General features: G+C 37.6%; 1 protein-coding gene across 2 annotated transcripts in view; it reads right to left on the bottom strand.

Annotated features, from left to right (window-relative positions):
• Positions 1 to 2,138: 2,138 nt before the first annotated feature.
• The window catches only part of LOC144655987 (ATP-binding cassette sub-family F member 3-like), a 103,392-nt gene continuing 78,372 nt past the window's right edge, over positions 2,139 to 27,158 (bottom strand). Inside the window, exons 1-26 of one of the 2 annotated variants that reach the window (XM_078516191.1) lie at positions 25,581 to 26,590; positions 22,407 to 22,551; positions 20,719 to 20,810; positions 19,933 to 19,988; positions 18,816 to 18,916; positions 18,579 to 18,701; positions 18,320 to 18,424; positions 17,748 to 17,799; positions 17,310 to 17,419; positions 11,568 to 11,616; positions 11,079 to 11,125; positions 10,765 to 10,824; positions 8,937 to 8,993; positions 8,651 to 8,673; positions 8,290 to 8,345; positions 7,833 to 7,949; positions 7,378 to 7,461; positions 6,939 to 7,015; positions 6,537 to 6,581; positions 6,394 to 6,442; positions 5,993 to 6,073; positions 5,450 to 5,538; positions 5,080 to 5,171; positions 4,449 to 4,581; positions 3,867 to 3,954; positions 2,139 to 3,599 (exon numbers count right to left, since the gene is read on the bottom strand). In XM_078516191.1, coding sequence (XP_078372317.1) covers positions 3,450 to 3,599; positions 3,867 to 3,954; positions 4,449 to 4,581; positions 5,080 to 5,171; positions 5,450 to 5,538; positions 5,993 to 6,073; positions 6,394 to 6,442; positions 6,537 to 6,581; positions 6,939 to 7,015; positions 7,378 to 7,461; positions 7,833 to 7,949; positions 8,290 to 8,345; positions 8,651 to 8,673; positions 8,937 to 8,993; positions 10,765 to 10,824; positions 11,079 to 11,125; positions 11,568 to 11,616; positions 17,310 to 17,419; positions 17,748 to 17,799; positions 18,320 to 18,424; positions 18,579 to 18,701; positions 18,816 to 18,916; positions 19,933 to 19,988; positions 20,719 to 20,810; positions 22,407 to 22,551; positions 25,581 to 25,638 — 2,139 coding nt within the window. In that variant the 5' untranslated portion in view covers positions 25,639 to 26,590 and the 3' untranslated portion in view covers positions 2,139 to 3,449. Of the gene's footprint in view, positions 3,600 to 3,866; positions 3,955 to 4,448; positions 4,582 to 5,079; positions 5,172 to 5,449; positions 5,539 to 5,992; positions 6,074 to 6,393; positions 6,443 to 6,536; positions 6,582 to 6,938; positions 7,016 to 7,377; positions 7,462 to 7,832; positions 7,950 to 8,289; positions 8,346 to 8,650; positions 8,674 to 8,936; positions 8,994 to 10,764; positions 10,825 to 11,078; positions 11,126 to 11,567; positions 11,617 to 17,309; positions 17,420 to 17,747; positions 17,800 to 18,319; positions 18,425 to 18,578; positions 18,702 to 18,815; positions 18,917 to 19,932; positions 19,989 to 20,718; positions 20,811 to 22,406; positions 22,552 to 25,580; positions 26,591 to 27,158 lie in introns of those variants that run through there. The other variant, XM_078516190.1, reaches the window with a different exon arrangement.

The raw sequence follows: 27,158 nt of genomic DNA, 5'->3' as shown, positions 1-27,158 counted from the left end.
AGGGGGGCTCGGAAAATTAAACAATGCGTTCTTAATGCAAAGGGAATGGTCACTGAGCACTATTTCTTTAAGTGTCCCATGGATTTTTGTCTAGGATTGTATTTGTGTGCGAAAAAATTGGGATTGTCTTTGCGTCCGAAAGAAGGTTGCATAGGTTTAAAATATGTTTGTTCTAGCAGTTATTTGCACAAATGTTTGTAAACAGTTACAGCATGTAACAAGAAAGCTCTATTTGGAGTTCTTTTCGAGCCACAAAGTGTAGCTGATGGAATCCGTTCCTTGGGAGAAATTCACTGTTTTTTCTGTTGCTTTCTTTTGTGAGTCTTTGAGCGCCCAAATACAAGCTTTGCGAACTCTTTTCAGTATAACATGGTACACTAATGTCAGGGATCGTTATTGCTTTCCATCTTTATTATTCTTTGCCAAGAAACAGCGCCTAAGTGTTCAAAACCATCATATTTCCTCTCAGAACTGTAAGTACCCTGAACAGTGCTCGACCGAAAACGCAACAGTACTCCGCGCATGATTCTTTGAGCTAAAATATTTAGAACGTGCTCATTTTCATTGGGTTTTCATCTCAGCATATCAAGAATAGTGTATTCAATGCCATGACGTTCGATAGTTGTAACTGGTTCTTCGTTTAATCACCTTTTTAACAGTACTCACTCGTAAACCAAGAGTAGAATAATTAGCATATATTATTTATCTCAACGCTTGTTCACCGAGTACTGTGAGAAATTGAGCAAAACGTTTAGCATCGTTTATGAATACTTCATAAAGGGTTCCTATTTGAATATTCAATCGGTTTAGCTGCGTTTCACGCATATATTTCTGAGCTAGGGCATAAAAAAGCGGAAAACAGTGGCGAGTACTGTTGTGAGAAATGTTAGCATATCTCATTATCTCATTACAACAGAACACTGGCACTTATCTTCGTGTCAAATTTCAGCTGAACAGACATGTTCAATTATTAACAGCCAAAAGAATGGTTTCTTTTCAATGACCAAAAAGAGATTTGCCTGTTTGAGAAGAAAAATCGCTGTTGAGACCCTGTCAAGTTTGTTTTGTTGCGATAAAGATATCGTTTTGGGGGCTTTCCGACATAGTCCTCATGTCTGATGAAGGCGATATATTTATCCCTATTGACTCGAATCTGTTCAAAAAGTGATGACTTAATCGATTTTGTCACAAAACACTGTCCTCTTTATACAATGATAAAGTTAGAGCGACCACAAATCCAAATAAGCCCTGTTTCTCTGGCCCTATTTTTTAACCACTTCGACGAAAAATTGACATTGTATTGACCTCCCCCTCCCCACCCCCAATTCAATGTTGGTTTCTATCCATCATACCGTGGGACAATATCTCAACATTGTTTTGGGGGGAAAGGGGGGCTCGGAAAATTAAACAATGCGTTCTTAATGCAAAGGGAATGGTCACTGAGCACTATTTCTTTAAGTGTCCCATGGATTTTTGTCTAGGATTGTAGCAAAGCGCACTATTACTAAAAATAGATTTCGCCACATGATACCCCCCCCCCCCCCTTCCCTGCGTGAGTCGGACAACAATTTTAGTTTTGGCAAAGGCTTTGTATGGAGGGGAAGTAAGTGAAAAACAGATTGAAGGTATCCAAAAAATGGCCCAAAATTGAATTTATTAGTCGAAGATCCGGTAATGACACCTTGATTTCCACGGCGGATAGCGAATTACTATCGAATTATATAATTGCGAAGGATAGCACTTGTATGTTTGCTTCATTTAGGCACCGGAAAGATCGTCGGTTGCAAGAAGTTCAGAATTCTTCCCGAATTTGACGGCACTGATTGCCGGCCATCCGATCTGTTTCGACACATGATAGATAGAGGGCGAAAATATTATGCTATTTCGATTAAACATGTTGAAGGCAAACGTCAAAGTTTACCTTTTTTAACCAAGCCAAAGTATATGAGTCGCAAAGCACCCAGCCGTCGCGACTGACAAATACAGCATTTACTCCGCGAAAATAAAAAAATGCTTGAACTGAAAGACGTTTGAATTCTTCCATGATATGTTCGAACAACAATGCCCAGGATAAACCTTCTACTCATACTAACTTCATGCAAAAAAAGTCGATATCTCGAAGAGATCTTTGATAATTACATTTCATCAGGATCTTTGAATATTTAGACTTGAAAAGATTTCAATTGAGATAAAATAATATACACACTTTATTCGGTGGTTTACATATAATATGTGTGGTTATTTTGTGGGTTTCGTGGCATTTTCCAGGTTCGAGGAAAACAACGAAAAATTTGTAAAATGTCTACGAGTCAAGTATTATCTGTAAAACCATCGTATGATTTATATTTCCATACATTTTTATTGTTATTTAGCTTCAAATTATGGGTACTTTACAGTGCAACACCGTCTCGTATTTGCGTGGTCTCTTGACTTGAAAGACATGGTCAAATAAAGTAAGAATTCCAATTTTTTTCAATACTTTTCCTTAGTCTCGAACATGGCAAAATGTATTGTTCAATGACGGTATATGTGATCAGATTATTCAACATTTTTCCTCACCAGAGGTTTCTCTACAAAAATAACATTAAGCCAGCCATGTGATGGGCAATGTTCTAATCTACAAGTTTTGAACAAGCGTATAGCATAGTCAAAGCGAGGGGTAACCGAGTTGACTGTCGCTTGTAAGTCAGAACGAGTCGTATAACTGTTTTAGCAGCAACTTTCCTTTTTTTATGCCAAAAATGATACATTTTATGTACCTTAATTTTTTTTGACATAAATGAAAACGGCGTCCTCTCGAATATGCTCAGAATATGGAAAAGAACACGAGGCAGCATGGATAATCATGACAAACAGCAAATACGATTTCACTCTCTAAACGTTTTTGCCACTGTAATTTTTTTTGGCTAAATATCCCAAGAGATTGCGGAAACAGAATAACATTCCTAGTTGGGGTTACGTGACTGCTAACAAACAATAAACCATTTAACTTCACCTATAGAAGGTTCTTTCAAAAAATAGAAACTTAGTTTTCTGATGGCACACGCATTACGGTTTCATGATATTTTGAAGCATGTCAAGTTTGCAGGACGCTTGCGTCGTGCCATGACTGCAGGAAATTGGAATTTACATTTTGCACCCGAAAGGTGTGAATTGTAAGTTTTATCCCTTTTACAGTTAGACTGCAAAACAGTCGTATTCTTCGCGAATGCGCTCGGTCGTCAAACCGAGAGGTCTGGAACCAATGTCAAAACTGTGAGTGAGACCTGGGAGGGACGCTAAAAAATGCATCGCGCCTTCGATAAGCAATTTTGAACGATTTTAGAGAAAAAAACGACTGTTTTGTAATCTATTTTATAGAAGAACTTCTTTGTCTTTGCCGACAACTTTTTACAATCTAGTTAATTGGCGAGCAGTTAAATTTATCATTTATAATTTAAAGAATTTCGTCACAAATCTCGAAGTTGATCTTCCAGTAGTTTTCTGTATTGGTCGAATCCGCCATCTTGTCTAATGACCGAACCATTGGAACACATCCAAACTTCTTTACATACACTTCTGACAAGTCTTTCGTCATGAGTTACCATGACAACACCACCCTACAAGAGAACATCAATTGTGTATGAGCTTTTAAGTTTACATTTTGTCAATAAGATGTGGCATTTATTGTCTAGACCAAAGTTTCCACGTTTCCAGCAAGTGGTCTAATTTTCTTTTTTCCAGAATCAAGTTTCCTTATTCCAACAGACAACATGCAAAAAACCTTTTTTGCACACAAATGAACAGGGATGTCATTTAAATCCTGGGAATGCCGTATTGCTACATTTAAACCAACAACAACAACACTGAACACCAAGCAAAATCACCTTATAATCGTTCAAAGCTTTTCCAAGAGCTTCTATTGTCTCTACATCTAAATGATTTGTTGGTTCGTCAAGGATGAGGAAATGCGGCCTAGGAAGTTAAAGAACAATTACACTGTAACAACTTCAATTTATAAGATAAAATATGTCCACTGCAGCTGACGGTGACTGACGGTGATCTAATCTGGAGGTCTAAGGTTAATGATTTTTTACCGTTTCATTCCTAGGGCTAACGCTCAAAAGGAAACTCGCGGCTTTATATTCCTAACACTCAAAATTACTTACAGCTTGAGTACTTACACAGGTAAGTAGGTAAAGAGTCCAGGAAAGTGTTGGTTGCCCATTCCTCTCGGGTCTTAGTTAATTCAATCAACTAAGTTCAAGGTTATTTCTCGCTATTTCTTTCGTTAAGGTTTCAGTTGCGATTCTGTTGCATTTTTGTAGCCTTTTTTAAATATTATTTCATTCTTATTTCAATTGTCACTAAAAGGTCCCTTTAGGAGTGTCACTAAAGATATTTTATTCCATATTTACCGGTAGATAACTCCATATCTGCACGGTAATTTATACCTTGGATCGTCCTACCTTATCATACTCATGACAGCCATAACCACTCGACTTTTCTGTCCACCTGACAAGCTCTTGACAGGTCTGAGAGCCAAGTCTCCTATCACTCCATATCTACCCAGCTGACGGCGATACTCTTCCTCGTGTTGACCTGTAGAATAACAAATACCACATGAAGTAACATTGATTGTACGAAAAAATAAGAAGATTACATGGTAGAAACACAATATAGAATATAATTTATCAAGTCAATGTCACAAGCTATTTGGAAAACAACTCTCCACTCCGCTACAAGATATTGGTAGAAGCTGGACAATGGTACATGTACAAAGATACAAACATTCCAGCCACTTAGCTCGATTAGCCTTGGCTATTTCTAAGTGGCTGTGCTCTTTTTTTATTGTAAATTTTTCCTCTTGCATGTATTTATTTATTGTAACTCTTCTGGGCACGAAATAAAAGATTGTTGTTGTTGTTGTTGTTGAATCACAGTCGGAAAACATGTACCACATGAGGACAAAACTGATCCGTCTTCGACAATGGGCTGTGCCCGAGGTTTTCGCTACCGAAGTTGCTAAGCAACATAAATCTTCATTTTCATGCTGACAATTTTTGGAGTGAGCAGTCGCGCTAGTATTTTTTTTTGTACCTGGAAACTTAGAAGCGAGCAATTCCAGCGGAGTCTGATCCGAACCAAGTTGATCCACGTGATGTTGACTGAAATAACCAATCTTTAAGTTCCTGTTAAATAGAAAAAATACAAAATTACATGTATATTAAGTATCCTTCCAAAAGTGATGTGCATTGATACTAAGCTTCCTAAATAACAACAATTTCCTCAAACTTCTGTTAGGAGTACATGTGTAATGTGATGAATTCAACAAATCGGCTGTATAAGTTCCTTTCTGTCTAGGAGTGATGATAACTTTAAATGAATCGGCTGCTGACAGGATAATATGACCATGAACAATGTTGGTTACTAGATCTTATTGACACAAATTTTAAAACAAACCACGTACCTGTGAGAAAACTTAAGTCCTGACACTGGCTCAAGATCACCGAGTAATAGCTTTAGTAATGTGGTTTTTCCTTGGCCATTTTCACCAACCTACAAAACACAAGAAGCACTGCTCAAGACTGATCGCTAGAAAATGAGGGAAGAGTCGTGGAAGTCACCATCTTGCAGACTGTGCTAAATTTAGTTATAAGGTTAGTTAACAACTATTCACCGACGTGGAGGTGGCTAGTGGTGGATATTGACCTCGCCGCTCGGTAAATATCCAAAAAAGTGTATACTAAAACAGTGAGATCAAATAGCGCGAAAGAATGACTTTTGACTAGTAATATTCCGAGTTTGAGTAGCCAATCAGCGCGCGCCAAAAGCGCTATCCACTGTTTCAGTATATACTAAAAGGAAATATCTGCTAGCTCTTGGACCCTTCCAACTTGCTTCAGAAGCTTACACCCCAAAATAGCCTTACTGAGCAAAACGCGCCCAAGTTCAACAAGAGAAGAAAAAGAAATAACGTGATAAGTTCATTTTTGAAGAACGTCAAACTTACCAGAGCAATTCTTGACTCCTGATTTGCAGAAAGACTAACTTTATTGAGAACAACTTTTCCTTTTTCGTAGTAGAAGATCACCTACATGCAGCAAATGAAACAGTCCAATATTGGCATCAGAGTGTATGCCAAGTCACCACGTTTAATTTAACTCAAATAACAAACTTTGATAGAAATCCTTTAAAGGTCTATTTCTAGGATTTCTTTTGCAGCTACCATGAGAACTTTCATTTGTTCAGGATGACAGAGCGATCAATCTGAAGAGCAACTTCAACAAAACAGTTTATAAAATAGTTTGCTGTTTAAAACTGAAGCCATAAATAAAGCAAAAATAAAGTAAAACTTTGTTAGAAGGTGCTTTGTTTAATGTTATAAAAGACAAAAGTTTTACAGCACTATACCTCATCCAGCTGTAACACAGGAGGAGATAGTTTTTCACACTCTGGAAATCTACAACAAAGATACACAGACCACATTGAACGTAAGCAAACGTATGGAAATGTAACTTATATCAAGTTACAGGTAACAAATTAAATCAACTCACTTGAGTACTACAGGTGGATCCACTATAAATGGCTGAAGATCAGGTCTAAAGGAAACACCGATAATCACAATTAATTTGGAATCGTTTATCCACATAGTCTTTGTTACTGACACTGTTACTGACGCCATAGTAAAAACCCTTGAGATGTGATTACACGTACAACAAATACAGGTAAAGTATTGTGCCAATCGTCACAATTTGGAAGGAAAGAGGCCTGCGACAAAAAAATATTTCTCCGCAGGAAACATTTTCTGCCAAAACTATATATTCCACGCACTAAAAACTGCCATAAGAGCCTTTGTGTACATTAATTAAAAACGTACCTGAATTATTCTACAGTTACATGTGTTTGTGCAGATATCAGGCCACAATGTACAAAGAAAATTTAAATAATAAACTTACAATTTCTCCAAAGCCTTGAGTCTGCTTTGAGCAAGTGATGCTCTTTTGGCGTTATATCTCCATCGGTCAACAAATGCCTGAAACAGTTACAACGGCATAGTTAATGTTCAGATCCTTTTACAGTGTTTTGCTTGTTTTGAAGCTCTCTGTTTGAAATAAACTTTCCTTTGCATGACAATTTCAATCTTTGTGCCCAATACAGAAAGCAGATAAAGCATGTAGCGAAACTTTCTTTTTCAAACCTGACGGTACTTTCAGCAACTCGTGTTTATGGGTTTATCCACATTTTATCTTGTTATCAGATTTACACCAGTGGTGTACATTGAACTCCTTGCTTACAAGTCCTACTATTGGCTTCTCTAAGGTGTACATGCATGTCTTACATGAACTGTAATTAACTACTTAGAGTACCAACAGCAAGAGCAATACATTTACAAACCTGTAGATGTTGTCTGTGCATTTGCTGTGCCTCGTATTCCCGCTGTTGATTGGTTAGTTTTTCTGTCATGGTTTTTACAAAATTCTGAGAACAATAAAAATATAAGTGAGTGAGCTTGCAAGGACCCAAGCATTTTTAATATTATACAGTATTGCACGATACAGCGGATCATAACTTTAAGGCTAGCATGTTGCTGAATATTTTGTGATACCCCGGGGATTGTGCGCAATAACGTGCTTCTAGCGTAAGTTGCACAACATTTTTGCGACTTCAAATGTTTGCATTTTTTTTGCGATTTTTTTTTCAAATCAAGAAAATTTGATGTCGTGAAAAAGCCACTTATTCAAAAGAGGAAATGTTGAACAAATTTTCCAAATTCGGCAAAAAAAAAATCGTATAACAAGTTATGTCCATAGCCAGGGAGTAAACAAACAGATTCGCAGAATGTTTTGTACCTCATAGTTTCCTCTATACGACTCCAGTCTCTGTGAGTGCATGTGAATAATGTCAGTAGCCACAGCATCTAAAAACGTGCGGTCATGTGATACGACAAGCAGGGTGCATGGCCAATTCTACCAACAACAAAACACATACAAAACCTATATAATCGGGTATATAATATACATATACCAATTTACAAATTACCTTTTACTTAAGGAATGCACTAAAATCTACCAGAATTTAAAAAGCTGCGTAAATTGCATGAATGATGTGTGAAATCTGTGTAAGTTATTCCACATGTTACGTTGCCATTTCAATGTAGAATGAGAGGCCTTCATGTCTCAGCACAACATTTTTCTAACATATCCCTGCTTTCTCCATGTATGTGTTGTGGTACTTAGTTACATGTAATTACCGGTAATTTAATTTTCTCCTCCTTAAAACAATAAAACTAACAACGAAAAAACTCACCAGAAGGTATTTTTCCAACCATAAAACAGCTTTAAGATCCAACATATTTGTAGGTTCTATAAAAAGACAAAAATGGTTGCTTTTTAAACACAGCTAAAAGTAAACATTATTTGCTACAATGTCGCAAAAGACTTGAGACACCTGCTTGAATGACACTACTTTACCTTATCAATTTTAATAGTGGAAATGATTTAAAAAAATCTTATAATATATCACTATTGGACGAGAACCTGTGTTTTCTTCATGTGTTTTTTCACAGGTTCTTATCCAATAGTGCTATGGTACGTTGATTTTTTGGCACACTAATTTAATTTTCACATTAATTTGCAACACCATAAATTATGGAAACATCAAAACTTACCATCAAGAAGTAAAAGATCTGGTCTGGAAATAGAAAGCAAAATTAAAAGTTATTAATTAAAAATGACATCTTCACACTGTACATGTATCACTTGTTTGTTGTAAAACACTTACCCTAAAACTATACACAATTGTAGTTAGCTTTTGTGTACTTATTATGAAGGGGGAAGTGCTTAGTAATAAGATATATATTTATCCTTGAGCTAGAGTCTTTTTCATGCAAGACAAATCTTGTAAAAATTAAGATATAAATGAATAAATGAGCTTGTTGTAATGTGACATCTTACCTACTAAATAGTGTTCTTGCAAGAGCAAGCCTCATTCTCCAACCACCTGACAGTTCTCTACAAATAAACAAAACCTGTTCATTAACGTTCACAATTTTAAATATTCTCTTTGTTGTGTTTAAGTTTTTCTACTTTGGAAAATTTAATTACAAATTGGTTTTAATTTGGTCAAGGAACACATTCATTCTCTTGATCGACCTACAATTAAATTTGATATTACTGTCCGACCTCTATTAAGCGGCCACCCTCGGGACTTTGAAAAGTGGCGCTTAATTGAGGTACAATATAAATTGTATAGGAATTGCAGTCACGATTTTATTGACTCTATGTCGCAAAATGCTTTTGAATAGTGAACATATATGAAGATATATCCAAAATTCATTGTAACAAAACATTAAGTGCATTTCCAGCCAATGCATAGTTCTAGCTCAAAAACAGAAGGCACGTAGTTGAAATATACAGTGTATTTCTTTGGGTGATAATGAACAGAAAAAGATGCAAAACATCGTTGACAAGTTCCTTTGGCCTTTTTGCATCAACAGTTAGTAGGTGAAAAAATTGTGCTCAAGATATTTCACCATTTCGCTTGGAAATATAATTTGCTGGTCGCTTTTAAAATAGAGGTAAAAAACCATATAAATAATACACTTGTGACAGAAAAAAGGTGGCCGCGGCCGCTTAATAGAGGTGGCCGTTGAATAGAGGTATCAAATACAGCGGTTTAGTGACAAATAAATCGGGACTTTGGAAAGTGGCCACTTAATGGAGGGTGGCCGCTTAATAGGTGGCCGCTTAACAGAGATCGGACTGTACACTTTTGTACAGTACTCCAAATGCATAGTAACTTGTAACAAATGTATGTGAAAGTAAATGAATTTTGAAATCCCCACAGGCGAGCAAACCGTCAAAATGATAATTCAATCCTTAATGAGATCCAATCTCAAAGATTAGTTCTCCTCAGTGACTATCCAAGTTTGCCTGTTGCCTGTTAATGTTAGTTTGTAGAAAGTGTTTTGTTGAGCATCAATCAAGATAATTATAATTAATAATAATTCACAGTTTGCGCTTATGCATTTTAAGTTCTAATTGCTATTCTGTTCAAAAAAGTGCAAAATGGTTCAAGGAAAGAAAAATCCCCAACACTTAGACATTCTTTTATGTATTAACTACATAGTAGTAGTAGTAGTAGTAGTAGTAGTAGTAGTAGTAGTAGTAGTAGTAGTAGTAGTAGTAGTAGAAGTCTTTATTAAGAAGCTAGTCACAACAAACGTGTGGCTTTACAATAAAAAAACAATCTAAAATAAGCTAAACTACATTGAAGACACCAGTGAACCACTTCTTGTTTTTATGGTGGTGTCTGACATTTGCAGAATGCAGAATGCAGAATGCAGACTGCAGAATGCAGATTAAGAGAATATATTCTGTTACCTTTACCAATATTGAAAGCTAACCGTAAACAGGCTAACCGGAGTGTATAGTAGGCTAACCGGAGTGAATAGTAGTGTAGCCTGAATTTCAGACATCCCTCTGTGCTCGCCTACTCGCCAGTAGGCGAGCACAGAGGGATGTCTGAAATTCAGGCTAACCGGAGTGAACTTTTCACTCGGGTTAGCCTACCACACACTCCGGTTAGCCTACTATACACTCCGGTTAGCCTAAATATCACTTGGGTTAGCCTGTTTACGGTTAGCTTTCAATAATGGTAAAGGTAACACAGTATATTCTCCTAGTCTGCATTCTGCATTCTGCATTCTGCATTCTGCGTTCTGCATTCTGCAAATGTCAGACACCGCATTTATGGTACTTTAAGTATGTTTAGAGGTTTTACCTTGTTTGCTGATTCTGCATTTTTGTTGAGAAGCCCAGTCCAGCTAGTATTAAGGAAGCTCTGAAACAGTTTAGTCAAAAAAGGCAAATAATTATTCATTATTCACATGTATTTAATAATAAGGTTTAAAGGTTTGAACAATGGATGTACAGTAAATATCTGACAATAATTTGCATTGATTTTTACTTAGTAAATGTACCAAGAGATGCTACAGTAAGAGAAGAAAATGAAAAAAGCCACACATAGTGTTAAAAAAAAAATATAACTGCTCCACCAGATTGACGTGAAACATTATTACACATTGCAATACTAACTTTGCAGGAGCTTTATCTGCTTCGATTTCTTGCATTCTTGCATAAACCTGATCCAATTAATATTAAGAAAAATTATTTTAATAAATAATTATTTTTACATGTAATTGTCATATTGTAAGTTTGTTTCAGGGTGTGGTGCAATTTTAAAGCTATACCATGAACAACTGCAGATAAGCCACACCTCATTTCCCAAAATCTTTCCTCTAAAATTATGGAGAGTGTGACTCATCTGCAGCAACATTTCAGTACTAAGGTGCTGGAATTTTCATGCATGCCAAGCAAATTCCTAGAGCAACTCAAACTCAGGAAAGACCTAACAATAATTCTAATTTACCATTAGATAAAATTCATTCTTTGCCTTTTAATTTTTCCTAAATATGATATTATACAGTAAGTCAGTATAACTTATTTAATAATGAACAAAAAAACCCAGAAAATCAGTAACAACAACAAAAATACAAAGAAAGGAAATTGGTGCATATACTGTACCTGTGCCAATCTACTGCAGCTAGCATTGTCAGTTGTGTCAGATTTGGGACTATAGAAATGAAGGTGAAAGTTAGACAGTAAATAAAAAGCTGTTATAAAATAACTGTAAGTAAGGTTCCAAAACCCAAAACCAATCACATCACCCAAAAAAGGAGGAAAAACAGGGGGGCTCTGACAGGACTAGAGGGTAAGCAGTCATAAATACAAATAACTACAGATGCTCCAGGTCATTTTCTTACTAATTTTACCCTTGATAACTCAAACCCCCCGATAACTCGCACCTCTTCCGATTCCCCTTGAAAGTTCCATATATATTGGGATTGAACTGAAACTTCTCAAACTCATTAATAATTCATGAATTGACAAGCCAATTAGGATACGCCAATTTGGTCAGGTGCGTGTGGTTTGAAAACCCGATGAAGCACTGAACAGAGGCCTTTCCACAATAGTTTGATGAAATATCAAACTCTAGAGTTTGATAAAACGTCAAACCCTTGTGATGCGGGGTTATATGAGGTTAAATGCGATTTAACCAAGTTAAATAAAGCAATTTAACCAAGTTAACCACAACGAGTGGGTAGTCGGCTGTCCTGGTGGTCAGCGGTTACTAGCTCTTGTCAGGCTCAGTGCGTTGCGTTCTCGGACATGACAGCGTGGTGTCAGGTCTTCGTTCAATGGAGGGTTTTCAGGGATGTTTTGCGAGTTTTTTCTGCGTTCACGGAAGGATTTCACGGGCCTCTAGCCCAGTTTGTCAATTCTTTTACATGCACGTAGTTTGCAGCCGTGTTTCCATTCGTTCCAGGTGGTTCTCCGCGCTCCGACGTCAGTTTGATAGTTATTCATGGTCCGAATATACACAGAAGCGTCGACGTACAAGCGGCTGGCCACGCTGCCTGTTAGGGTTTACCTTTCCATTTGTTGTTCCGCTCGTCGTTGCCAGCGGCTTTGTTGCTCCGTTGTTCGTTCTTCTGCAGTCTTCTGGCTTAAAAAAACCTCTGTTGTAGCGTTGGTCTTGGTCATGCCTGGAGGTATCGTGTTATCGCGTTACCGTGTTGGTCCTCGTTTTTCCCGCGCAAATCATTTTCTACAAATCAGTTACGGTAGTTTGCGAGCGTTTTTTCTGCGTTGCTCGTTTGCTCTATGTAACATATGAGGTAGGGACTATAATTATTACAGCACATAGTCGTTTTGTTAGTTTTATTGCGTGTTGCCTATTTAGTTTTGCTTAGCACAACATTATTTTATGCGGGCACTGTAGTACGGCTTTTTGCGTGTTGCCTATTTAGCTTTGCTTAGCACAACATTATTTTATGCGGGCATATTGTAGTACGGCTTTTTGTTTGCCCATGTTTACTGCCAGTTTTTTGTATTTCGGGCTTGGTAGTACATCGTTTTATGCATTTGCTATGTTTTTTAGATCAGGCATTCAAGTATTGCATTTTAGTGTGTGCGCTGTTGTCTGCTTTAGTTCATATGGGGTAGCTTGGCATTTTAGCTAGTGTTTGCTGTGCCAGTTTTGGCATTGTTATTGAGTTTTTAGTATGTTCGCTGTTGTATGTTTACTGTAGTTCAGGCATTGTAGTGGCACATTTCTTTCAGCGTTACGGGTTTTGCTGTTGTTTACTTATCGCAGTGGGTTATCTTTATCCCGGGTCTTTATCATGTCTTTGATCCCTCAGCTGGGGTGTGTTAGCTCAAGGAGTAGCATGGCATGCGTTCTTGGGCATTTCACACTGGTCTTACGGTTTACCTGTTTAGTTCAGGCGTAGCAGGGCATTTTAGGGTTGAACTGTCATCTGTTTTTAGTTTGGTATGTAGTAGCAGTCTGGGGGTTACTTTGCTTGTTTAGTTCGGGATTTATAGTTGTCTGCTTAGTTGAGCTTCGCATGGTATGTTTTTTAATAGTGGTGCCTTGTTAGATCAGGCATGGCATGGCACTAGGGTACCTTCACAGATTACTGGTTCCCATTTTGTGCAGACTTATAGCAGGGGATTTCTGTTGCCTGTCTAGTTTGGACATAGCAGGGCATCTTAAGGGGCTTACTGTTTACTTGTTTCGTTCAACCATAGCAGGGCATTTTAAGGGGGTACTGTCGTCCGTTTTAGTTTGTTGTTTGTTGTAGCATTTTGGGGGGTTACTTTGCTTGTTTAGTTCAGGCTTCGTTACCTATTCAGCCTTCCCATGGCAGGGCTCTCACGGGGATATAATTATATATAGATATTTTTAATTAGGTTTTTATATACTTATTTAACTTAGTAACAACCAGGAGCTAGCTGCTCTGTAGCTGGTGAGGCGTTTTGTTTGGCGTGGTGTGGCATTCATTAGCGTACTTTGAGATACAGAGTCTGTAGCTAGTAATGGGTTTGTTTGGCGTTAGCTTGGTATTGGCGGGGTGTTTATCAGCATACTTTGACGGGCTCTGGCACTATACCGTTAGTGGTGTGCAGTCGCGTTTGTATCTGTGCGCCAGTCCGTGTGCTTGTAGTCTTACTGTGCGTAGTGCTTAGCGGTTCCTTGTTCACTGTATGATTACCTAGCCTACAGGTCAGCTCAGGCAGGCATGTGTCTGGTTACCTATTCAGCCTTGATATGGCAAGGCATTCACGGGGATAGCATCCATAAGGTCTACTTTGCTTACAGGTCTAGCCAGGCATTAGTTTGGGGCTCAAGTGGTTTACAGTTTCCTGTACCTTGTGGGCAAGCTTAGGCACACGTATATCTAGGCCTTTTTTTTTTTTTTTTTTTTTTTGGGGGGGGGGGGGGGGGGGGGGGCTCAGGCATAGCTTACAGTTTTTGCATGTTTTTTCAGGCATAACATGGCATCTAGCTTGATTACTCTCTGCCTGTTCCGTTGCCAGGCAAAGCAGGGTGTTTGGGGGTTCCACATTTGCCTGGTAGCTTGGGTTTAGCATGGTGTTTTTTAGTATGTGTCCTGCTTGGGGGGTTAGATATAGTTTAATGATATTTTACATAGTTTATGACTGGGAGCAAGCTGCAGCTATTGCAGTTAGATGTTGTAGTGGAGAACGTTTGCAGCGGGTGTGGCGTTATAGCGTGTGTGGTGTGTGTCATGTTTACTCATTGCCTGTCGTATGATTGTCATGCATAGAGGGACTCCAAGGGGGTTTACTGTTCCTTGTTTTTGTCAGGCATAGCATGGCATCTAGCATTCCTGCAGTGTACTCTGCCTGTTCCGTTGCCAAGCATAGCAGGGCGTTTAGGGGTTCTACATCTGCCTGTTAGCGTGGGTTTAGCAAGCTGCAGTTATTTGCAGTTAGGCGTTGTAGTGGCGTAGCGTGTGTGGCGTTTTAGCGTGTGTGGTGTGTGTCATGGTTACTCATTGCCTGTCATGTCATGACTGTCATGCATAGCAGGACTCCAAGGGGGTTTACTGTTCCTTGTTTTGTCAGGCATAGCATGGCATCTAGCATTACTACAGTGCACTCTGCCTGTTCCGTTGCCAGGCATAGCAGGGCATTTAGGGGTTCTACATCTGCCTGTTAGCTTGGGTTTAGCAAGCTGCAGTTAGGCCTTGTAATGGCGTAGCGTGTGTGGCGTTATAGCATGTGTGGCCTGTGTTGTTTTAGCGTGTGTGTGGGTCATGTTTACTCATTGCCCGATGTGTCATGTCTGTCATGCATAGTGGGACTCCAAGGGGGTTTACTGTTCCTTGTTTTTGTCAGGCATAGCATGGCATCTAGCATTACTACAATGCACTCTGCCTGTTTCGTTGTCAGGCATAGCAGGGCATTTAGGGGTTCCACATCTGCCTGTTAGCTTAGCTTTAGCTTGCCCGATGTGTCATGTCTGTCATGCATAGTGGGACTCCAAGGGGGTTTACTGTTCCTTGTTTTTGTCAGGCATAGCATGGCATCTAGCATTACTACAGTAGTGCACTCTGCCTGTTTCGTTGTCAGGCATAGCATGGCATCTAGCATTACTACAGTGAACTCTGCCTGTTCCGTTGCCAGGCATAGCAGGGCGTTAGGGGTTCTACATCTGCCTGTTAGCTTGGGTTTAGCATGCTGCAGTTGTTTGCAGTTAGGCGTTGTAGTGTGTATGGCGTTATAGTGTGTGTGGCGTTATAGTGTGTGTGGCGTTATAGTGTGTGTGGCGTTATAGCGTGTGTGGCGTTATAGCGGGTGTGGCGTATTAGCGTGTTTGGCGTTATAGCGGGTGTGGCGTGATAGTGTTGTATCAGTTAATCATGCAGATGGGTGCCTCGGGATGTGGGTGGTGTTCGGGGCTATGGCTTCTCAGCCATGAGCCCCTTGCTCTGTTCTGACCTGGTGGTCAGCACAGAGATCCCTTCGGCTTGGCGTGGGGGCTCATGGCTGTTTTGTTGGGATTGCCAGCCTTGGCAGCTTTATCCTATCTGGGGAGGGCCGGCTGACCTCAGTGGAGGCCCTCCCGGGTATCCCAGGCACCCATCCTCCATATTCGCGAGGCAGTGGTTAAATGAGGTTAAATGCGATTTAACCAAGTTAAATAAAGCAATTTAACCAAGTTAACCACAACGAGTGGGTAGTCGGCTGTCCTGGTGGTCAGCGGTTACTAGCTCTTGTCAGGCTCAGTGCGTTGCGTTCTCGGACATGACAGCGTGGTGTCAGGTCTTCGTTCAATGGAGGGTTTTCAGGGATGTTTTGCGAGTTTTTTCCCCTCCCTCCCTCCCTTTCCTGCTTCTTTTTATTAGTTATAAATTCATTTTTCCACTGATTTAATCAGTGTGACGGGTGTCTGTGCGTGGGGGCTCATGGCTGTTTTGTTAGGATTGCCAGCCTTGGCAGCTTTATCCTATCTGGGGAGGGCCGGCTGACCTCAGTGGAGGCCCTCCCGGGTATCCCAGGCACCCATCCTCCATATTCGCGAGGCAGTGGTTAACCTAATTTAAATATTAATGACACAAACACCGACTGAATAGACAAGCTTCTGTTTCACGGGTTAAGTAGAATCACTCTAAAATTTACGTTTACAGTGCTAGTGCAATTCAGAAACATTCCTGAACATCTTGTAGCGATCGACCACCGTTCTTATTCCCAACCCAGTTTTTGGTGAACGAATTTTGTGAGCAAATATTTTAAAGACAGACCATCCAGGTCCTCCAACTTCTCTTCAAGACTTTGCACGCGGTGAACATCATAATCCTTGAACACACTTCCCGAGTTTTTGCTCGCGCGCTGTTTGGCAAGTTCGATTCTCAAAACCTCAACGGCTCGCTTGTCCACTATGCTTTGACTGCTGTGCAAGCAAGGAATTTTCTTGCACATTTTTGGGCGGCTGAAACCGGCGATATTCATCCTCAGCTAACCTGTCCACGTTTCAAAACTAGCAGGACGCCACTGCATGCAAATTATGGCGGCTTGAAGTAAACAAGCTTAGTTGTGAAAAACATGGATCTTACATAATCATCACAAACTATGCGCTAATTAAACAAAAGATAGCAACAATTTAATGTTTTTGTGAATAATATCCTTTGTTTGCAATAAGGCCCGATTGCAAATTGTACGCTAATTGAACAAAAGAAATAAAAAATTAAGTTTTCGTGAATAATATATTTTGTTTGCAATTAGGCGCCGATTGAGAAGCTATTTCAAAAACTCATGCTTCGTGTTTCATTGGGGTTTCCAAACACTCGAAAACAATAACAATATTTTCCATCAACTGATACTTGTCCTTTTGTTACACTCTTATTACTGAAGTTTTAAATGATTGATTTGTGAACACATGCTGTGTGCATGTACCTTCCATGTCCTGTCAGTGCAAGCAGTTTCCTCTCCTCTTCTAGTAGTTTTTCTCTCTCAGTATCACATTCTAGAACACTCTGAAGAACTTGTGTCTCATTTCCAGTCACCTACAAATTGTATTTACAGAAAATCTTGGTATTAGATAATGTAAATGAACAATCAGTGCATGAGATTACAGACACATGTTTATTCAATGAGTTTTTTTTTATTTTTTATTATGATAGTGCAGCCAATGCCTTTAACTCTTAAAAAATGATTGCTGTACATAATTTGCAGCATTTTTTTTTTCATTTGTTCTGAGGATTTGTTGTACATCAATATTTATTATTTGTCAGCATGTCACTGTATTCATATTGTAAAGAACATAAGGCTGATTCACTTTGGAAGAAACTAAGTTGACGATAGTTTGTCTTTTAACACATACACTGCACATACCTCTTGTTCAACACACAGAATAGAAATGTGAGATGGAACAAATAACTCACGCCTGTAGGTAAAAAGTAAAGAGTCTAGTATGAAGTTTAAATTATGGTAAAGAAATGTACAAAATTTAATTTAATAGGTTTATGTTTATTAATATCTGATAATTAATGTCAGTGTTGCTCTATGCAAAAGACAAAGAATCTATTAGTTCTTTGATCTCTAACAAGAGACATTCCTTATTTTTTGTGTGTGAAAATGTGGTATTTTCCTTTGTTTTATATTTATTATCATATATTACAATACACCAATTTGTACCAATAGTAAAACATGTACATGTAAGACCAGTCCTCAACAATGAACAACAACATTAAATTTCAATTGTCATTTTTACAATGTTTATAGTTTAGCTAAGGTATTTAAAATTTGAAAATGGAGCCTTAGAATTTTGGAAACCTTTAAACTGGATCTTTATTGCACCAAGTTATAAGTTGTGGTTAATTAAATTTAAACTGACCGTTTGAAAAATTTTAAACCAAAGATAAGTTAAAACCACAACATATACAACAGGTTTAACTATACATTACCTGGAAATCATTTTGATCAGTGTTGTCTTTCCAATCCCATTTCTTCCAACTAAACCATACCTCCTACCAAAGATTAGCGACAAGTCTGCTTCTTTCAATAAAACTCTGAAAGAAATATATCACAGATATTAAAACCATAATTTATGTGTAATATTATGTATATGTCCATTTGTCTTCCAAGAGCCACTGAGATTTTGCACATTTTGAATCAAAATGGTAAAAAATCTGGAATTAAGATTGTTGGAGTCACCAGGCTTACCTGTCTGCATAAGAGAGATCAAAGTTCTCTATCCTGATATCTCGACTTTTGTTTGTACCACTGGCTTCTAGTTTGTTTTCTCTCTTGTTAGAACTCTGGCAAGCTGATGCATTATCTATTTGCCTGCAGTCAGAAGATTAGAATCACTTGTTATTATCACCTGACCACACTTTACCTGTTTTACTGTCCTGTACAAGAATGCCTTGTCAAATTCTGTTACAACATAATATAACTTACCTCCCTCTTATCTCATTAATAGGTTCACCATCCTGTGCACGTTTCTCCTGCTTTGCTTTTATTTTGGCTTCAGCTTTTTGTAATTTTTTCTGATCTACAACCTGAATTTTTAAAGATAAAATAACAGTTGTAAAATAACAACACGATCACAGTTGAATATCCACAAACAAACACTTCCTATAAGCATGGGAAAAGGCACACTGAGTCACAGTACAGATGTGACTAAAATAATATTTCAATCTGAGCATGATCATGATCATGATTTAACCCATTGACACCTGGAGTTTTTTGGGAAAACATATTTTAAAGACATTTTTGACATTTTCTAGCCAGTTACGAGCTAAAGACTAGGTTCAAACTACTCAAAACAGCATTTCCAACACAAAAGCATGCATTGCTTTCCACTAGCATCGCAACTTACATTTTTGCCCATTCCTGCATGCCCACAAATAAAATTTTTGAGATGTGACCTACCTATTTTGACTTTCCTTTTTTTATTAATTATTTTTTTTTTTACTTTAAAATTTCCTTTTTTTCTTCTTTTTTTGCTGCAGTTGTTGGGGTTCTTCGGAACTTGCTTTTAGTTCGAGAATTCCCGAGAAAGCATCAACGAGACGGGTAATACCATGTAGCGAAGGGTTAGAAAAGGGAAATTTTTCTCTGAATTTCTCACTGAAAAGGCTAAGCGTTTTTGTACAAATCACTCTGCTTTGGGAATCAATGAAAAGATCTTTTCTTCCTGCGTCCTGAGTAAAAGTGATGCCTTTTTGGTCAAAGTTGATGATGTCACAAGCGGAACCAAGGCCAACATTGGTCATGGGCAGTTTCAGGCAGCACAGGTGTCAATGGGTTACAGTAAAATATGCAGCAAAATCATGCAGAACATTCATTTAACAGTTACATTTTATTTTAGACTGACACAATAAGTGTGAAGGCAAGCAAGTTCAATTCTCACTGGAGTATGAACAGGAAGTGAACTCCAGCAAATTGTACAGAATGTATTCACATTTTACCAGTCACAGGCTACCAAGTAAGACTAACACAGGTGCATAATTTTACAAATATCTCTAAAAACAATCATTCTAATTTTGCTGATTAATCCCTAGAAACAACTTACTGTATTGTTTTCTTTTTTTACTATCCAAATACTTGACATTTCATCTTCCTGGGGTTCTATAGGATCAAACATAATTACTGGTAATGTAATTACATGTATCTATGTATTTCCTGGTCAGGTTGCTCTGTATAGAGAAATGAAATAGCTGTGCCCATGATCTTGAGGTCTGTAGACACATAAAATTTCCACAGGGCATTGATTTGAAAGTTATTATTCCAGGGAACTTTTCCTGGCCATTTTATTACAGTATTGGTGCTGTCACCACACATAGGACACTAGTATGTTACAGGTCAAATTAAAATTCAGTTTAATTTTTTTAGTTAACCTGGTTATTTTTTTCAAACTAGGTAAAATCCAAGGTTATTATTAGGGTAAGGGTTTGGATTGGAGTAATATTTTTTTTTTTTAAATAGTGGCTCACCCAAGCATTGTTTCTTTTGTGACAAAGTGGATAAGGGGTTGGACAGCAAATCTGGAAGTTGAGAGTTCAAATCCTAGAAGTGCAGGTTAGTTAAAAGGTAAAAAAAAAAAATGATATTATATATACTACATGGGGGGATAATAGTAGATGCTAGGGGAGGGTAAGTAAGGATGGTGGAGGGAGGGGAGGTGTTTTAATTTTCTACTTATTAACCTACATGTAGTATACAAAAAATAAACTTCAGCCTAGGTTAAAAAATAACAACTTAGGTTGGAGAAAATGACCTAAAGCTAATTTTGACCTGTAACATACAGTACATGACTACATGCATCTCAAGCAGTTTTTCACTTCCTCTGAGCTCTTACCTAGTAAAGTTTCTGCCATCTCCTTCATATTAACAGGAGCATGGAGTAATTTATGGCTGCCTTGACCTGTGGCTGTGCCATTGCAGCTATCACTATAAAAAAGACATGTAGATATGAAATAAGGAACGTTCACACTATTAATAAGTTATAACCACAGATCTCATGCATGCCAGCTATCAATGCTACTGTAAGTCATCATAACTTATAGTCTAACATGAATAATAATCTTTAACTGAAGTTACAAGTAAAACTGATACAGATACACTTGACAACTTATTCTGAGTCAAATATGTGTGATATTAACACTGGGGTTGGATATTTTGACTTTATACACATGAAAATGCCTCTAACTGAAAATGATTTATAAATCATTCCTGATATTTTAGCTAAGCATAAGAAATGCTTGAAACAGGCACAAAAATGGTGTTTACTGTGATATCACAGTGAAATACTACTCAGGAGATTGCCTTTTGACATATAGGATGGGCCTGCAGCTGGGTTTAAATCCATGTCATGTCCTGTCTTGTTTTCTGAGGGAGGGGGTACTCACTTACATAAGCTATTATTATAACTTATATGAAGTATGTGTGCCAGTAAAGGGTATGATTTTTAAGCTTTAGTCTGAAATAGGGTGTGGTTTGTACACTCTGGTCTGCAATTGGAAATAATTTTTGGCATCATATTTTGGTCTGAAAACCACACATCCTCCCCCAAGTTTCTTTGTTTGATTACAGAAACCTCAACAAATATGCAGAATACAGACAGAGAGACCATTTACATGATAGAGAAAATTGGGTATGGACCCGTCGAAAAATTGGTCTGGACCTGACCACTTTAATAGAGAAACATTCAACTTAAAATGAGGCCATGCATAGGTGCCTATGGTCCCGTTTTAAGTTGAGTGTATCTCTACAAAAGTGGTCAAGTGCGGACCGATTTTTTGACAGGTTCGTCCCCTATTCTTTCTTTCCTGTAAACAAAGACAGAACCAGTACTGAGACACAGATTACATACTTGCATAAAGTGAAATAAGCACCCCTGCCTCCTTCAATTTATCTCAGTAAATAAAATATCAATCAGTGAATAGATCTGCATGTACTGAATTTTGTAGATACACTTTGTCTGTGGCGATCGGTAGACGTTATTTCAGTAGAATGATTCATCCGATCTGAGATTATTAAACACTAAATTTTCGGTGGCCTCTGTCCACCTTCATCAGAGTATTGAAAATGAGTTCGTTATCGAACTCAATTTCAATACTCTGACGAAGGTGGACAGAGGCCACCGAAAATTTAGTGTTTAATAATCTCAGATCGGATGAATCATTTTACTGAAAGTACTGAATTTTGTGCACATTAGCTTGTTTCCACACAAGAAACATTGAGTGATTGGTAAATTACCTACTGATTGACGCAATGTTTGTTGGTAAGCATCTACAGTGTTCTAAATCTGATGGTCACATTTTAACATACATGACATTTGCCAATCATATAATTATTTAAAACTATTGGTTTAAACATTAACTGTAAGCTTACATGCCTAAGAATAATATTCTTAGGCATATTATTATTAATACCATGGCAAGAATCAAAGATCCTGTATAGAGTATAAATTTTATACCATTTGAAGAGATAAAATTATGTTTTATGTCTGCTTTAATGCATATTAAATTGTTAGTTTGTACATACCCTTTCAAAGCACTCATAAGTTGATTACAGATGTCAATAATGTTGTCTTCTCCTTCATCTCCTGCCACCTCTGCTAGAATACTTCCCACTGCATCATGAATATCCTCACCACTCTCAAAATCATCTGATCCACTTTCAAGAATGTCTGAAGGTAACATTTCATACAATCAGTGCTTACAAATCCACTTTTAACGTTTTGATTTCAAGGCTTAGGATTATTCTCCTTAAGCATTTGTTTTAACACCATGTTTAGTACCACTGGTTCAATAACAACTAACACAACTACTGGTAACAGCTGAAGGTGATCTGATTGGTCAGTTTACTAGTAAAGATGAGTCCCTGAAGACTGCCAGAGTTTGGTTCAGCTAATAAATTATAGTCAAACAGTAATTTCTGAGAATTAAAATTTATTTAATAGTACATCTAGCCTATGAGTACTACGTTATGTTATTCACCTCGGCGACAGTTGTCAGGCCTGTTTGCTAATGAATTAATATAACAAGGAAAAATTGAACCTTTGATCACATGTTTTTAGTTTGAAGGGTCAAAAAGATTTTAAAATATATTAATATACATTAAATCAAAATAATTTCAGTCCTTGAAATTTATATCATTGCCTGGTTCAATTTTACCCTTGGTACAATCTGGTATTTTCTTTGTTTTATACTCATAATTATTATATATACATATTACGATACACCAAAAAAGTTGTACCAAGGATAAAATTGAACCACAACAAATACACAGCACTTCACTACAGTTGAAACTCTGTCAGCTAAGAACACACTCAGTATAAAATTATTTGTTATCAAGTCTTACACTTCATGCTCCTTACATACAACTGTACATGCAGTGGTGAATCCAGGCCTGCTTGTAAGGTGGCAGCTTAATTTTTAACAGGAAAGAAGGGACCCCAAAATATTGTTTATCCTTGATCTAGATTCAAGAATTTTAGCCTAGACAGGCCTGAGTGCCTCTTATACTTCACCTACCTCTGTTACTGAGCTCTCAGAAAATACTACGATTTCCAGTTGAGTGAGACGCGAACAAAGTTTGGTGACGAGGTTTCAACATAACAACGGCATTGTTGTCAAGGGCAAACTTCTCTGTTTCCATTGGTAACTGTCGTTACAGGTACTGACCGCCATTGTTCTTTTATACAAGGAGGACCTCTCGGGAAACAGGGCAATTTTTTGATTGGCTAATTTCGATCCAAGATGGCGTCAGTTTTAATTGAGCATTTTTTTGATTGGCTAATTTTTTGAAATTTCGATCCGAAATGGTGTTAGCTTTTGTCAGCTTTACAAAGCACCAAATGTTCTTCATTTTAGTTCGCGAATTATTCATTTTGCACTTGAGAAAGATATATTATTTAAAGCTGAAGGAATTCTTAAAGCTGCTAGAAAATCCCTGGAGTTGGAAAACGATTAAATTTCAGTTGAACAGTAACTCTAACAACTGCATGAAGGTAAAGTGACGCACGTTGAACATAACGTCAACACTCAACACAGATCTGTTACCGTCGATATAAAACAGCTAAGGCATAATATATTTCGTTATTTGTTTCTTTTATCATTGTCTCTGTGTATATATTTTTTATTTGAAAGCGTAATAAAGTGTTGCTAACGATATTTGTAGTGTTTGTATTTATTTAAGCATCGAGATTGTCGAGCAAGACAGTTACAAGCGCAAATTTGTTTCCAATGGTAACAGAGAAGTTTGCCCTTGACAACAATGCCGTTGTTATGTTGAAACCTCGTCACCAAACTTTGTTCGCGTCTCACTCAACTGGAAATCGTAGTACATGTAGCAACAAAACAATAAGTTTATGTGGTGAATTTAAAAGATCAATGTTGATTTGTTTCCTTCTTGTTCATGATTTGTCCTGATTTACTATCTAAACCCATCTTGGCAAAGGTGGAAAGGGGGTGGGGGTTTATAGAAGGGGAAGGGGGGGGCTTATTAAAAAATTGAACCTCCTGGAGAAGGGGGGGTATTAGAGAAAGGGCTTGAAAGAGAGGGGCCATAATAGAGGGGTTTTTTTTCTGGTAATCCCCATTAACTGACAACCCTAGACAATGCTACGAATCCTCTTCTTATGGCTAAGATCACAGACAACCCAAATTAGCTAAAAACATATAAAATACAATGATTGAATTTATTCTGACTGCTAGCTGGCTTATCACGATAGCATTTAGAAAGCAGACAATAAATAACAACTAGTCAATCTTATAGTGCGAAACAATGATGTTTTTTTTTTAACTGAGACCAGTAAGCATCTTTCGTTAACGAAAACAGCAAAACGTAAGAGAAACAAGGTGACATACGCGTACAGAATCGATATGGTTGTCTCGAGTTCCTAAATCAAGATTAAAAAATGATGTTAATGCTATGCCCAAGAATATAATTATATTCACAATCAACGATCTTAGAACTTTCTCTGTCTTTTAAACGCTGAAAAAAGCTGAAAAAAGGCTCCGTAAAAACTAAAATCTTAAATTAAGACGTTTTTTCACCTTAGCGACTGGTGCCTAGATAAGACGGGAATTTTTACTTAACTTAAGACGCTTCATCTTAATCAAGATTAAAAATCGTCTTAAATTAAGATGATAACTACTTAAGCAGGAGTTGGGTTGGAAGGATTTAATTTAAGAACGGCAGTCTTAAAGTAAGATTTTTTATGTCTTAATTTCAGTTTCATAACGTCTTAAATACGAAGTGCCTAGATAAGATTCATTTTCACCTTATTTTAAGATTCAAACATATCTTTTTTTATTACAAGATGTTCCTTGTCTTAATTTAAGATAAAGGTCCAACTGTCTGGTGATTTAAAAAATAACGGTCACTCCGACTCGCTAGAATACGCGAGCGAACCAAAGTGGAACAAACCTGGCTTGCTTAACACACTGTTTTCGATAAACCATACATAAATACAAGCACAACAAATATAGTAGCAAGCACTTTAAGCGTATAATTCAAGCAAAAACATACACAGAGAAAAAGACAAAAAGGAAGATGTAGACCTTAGCTGTTTTCGTTTGACGGCTGAACGTATATATATGTTATTTGCCGGCCGGGAGGTCCGTATTGGGAAAAACTGTACCCGAGGTCTTGAGTACGGCAAACTGCGAACGGTAAACTACAACTCGATTTTGTTGAGAAATAAATAAATACCTCGCCTTTTGAAGAACTTTGAGGCCTTTAATTCCACTGCTTTTTTGTCCTTTAGCATTAACAATGGATGGTGAGGCTATTTTTGTCTTTGGAGAGCAAAACTTTTATGTGTTCGTTAGACTTAAAGGTGCAAAATGATTTCGCGCCATGAGCGGTCCGTATGCGGGGTCCAGATGAGAAAAACCGGACCGCTGGAGCGCGCGCAATTAGCCAATCAGATTAAAGGATTCAGGATTCCGGACCGCTGAGATGCTTTAGAAAAAATAAAGTTGGAGCTTACATGTGCCGAGTGCTGTTGTGTATTCAAATCTGCTTCAGTTCACCCTCACACAGCTGTTTAACCAATTCTAACTCCAGAAATTTTCCTTCTTTTCTATCAGCTCTGAAAATTCCTCTAAGTGTGAAAATATATCTTCGTCAACGACAAAACATAACCGTGAGCCATACTAATGTGCGCTATAAAATGAAAGGAACATGAGTAGCGCTGTTTATATAGCTGACGCCATTTTGGATCGAAATAAACCAATCAAAAAATTGTTCAATTAAATTGGGCGCCATTTTGGATCGAAATTAGCCAATCAGAAAATTGTACTGTTTCCCCAGAGGTCCTCCTTACGTAAAAGAGCAATGGCGGTCATGCAGTAAAACGTTCTCCTGCATGCGACGGAAAATCCCGCTTAATTATTTTGATAAGAAACACCAACTTTCTGGAAATTAGATAATTTCGAAAAATGCTGAAGTTGTCCTCCTAAAAAGGTTGAAACGGAAAGTCGCAAATGTTCATACTGTTTCTTTTGGAAGTTTTGGCTTTGTCGGCATGATATCACTTGAATTCTGGTTCTTGGCCGTGATAAGTTTACGGCAACAAAATTTTTACATTTCGACCTTACATGCCATAAAATTCTTTGCACCCAAGACTGCATTGTACAGACGGTTATATATCCTCCACATTGACTTCAAAATATTGCAGATGCCCACTTTCTTAATTTAAGACGTAACGTGACTTAGTTAAGATGACACCATCTTACCATTCTTGAAATCATCTTCAGGGCTGGAAATAACTTTCGAACATTGAACGGTCAAAATGTCCGGTCAAATCCATTTTAGCTCGGTCATACCTCGTTTCTGCTCGGACAAAATTGCAACATACAATTTTTCAATAAGTATTAAATATATGTAAAAATATAACACCTCCCACCTTAAGAAATAACATTCCCAAAGTAAATTAATTTTTCCCAAAAGTAACGACACTGTTGACTGTGGAATTTAGATTGTCGTCAGAACTCTATTTTTTTGCTGATTGAATGAATTGCTCGTTACTTTACGATGTTGCTTACCTCAGGTCGGAACCATACGGTACAAAAAAAGTTTAAAGTTTTAAAATTTTCTTTATCATTAGTTCTTATTTTTTCAAATCTATTTTCTCTTGCTTTTATGACTCATTTCGTGCAGAATGTAATTTGATTAAGCGAATAATTTCACGTCCATAAATACTGCAACAGTTGAATGAAAAACTGTTTTGTTTCCATGAATGAGAACCGTTTTCAAATAGTTAATACATGGAAAATAGCAATCAGA

The sequence above is a fragment of the Oculina patagonica genome, chromosome 6, assembly GCF_052425735.1.
Source record: "Oculina patagonica isolate OP01 chromosome 6, crgOcupat, whole genome shotgun sequence".
NCBI classification, from domain to species: domain Eukaryota; kingdom Metazoa; phylum Cnidaria; class Anthozoa; order Scleractinia; family Oculinidae; genus Oculina; species Oculina patagonica.
This window is presented reverse-complemented; position numbering and strand designations above follow the sequence as displayed.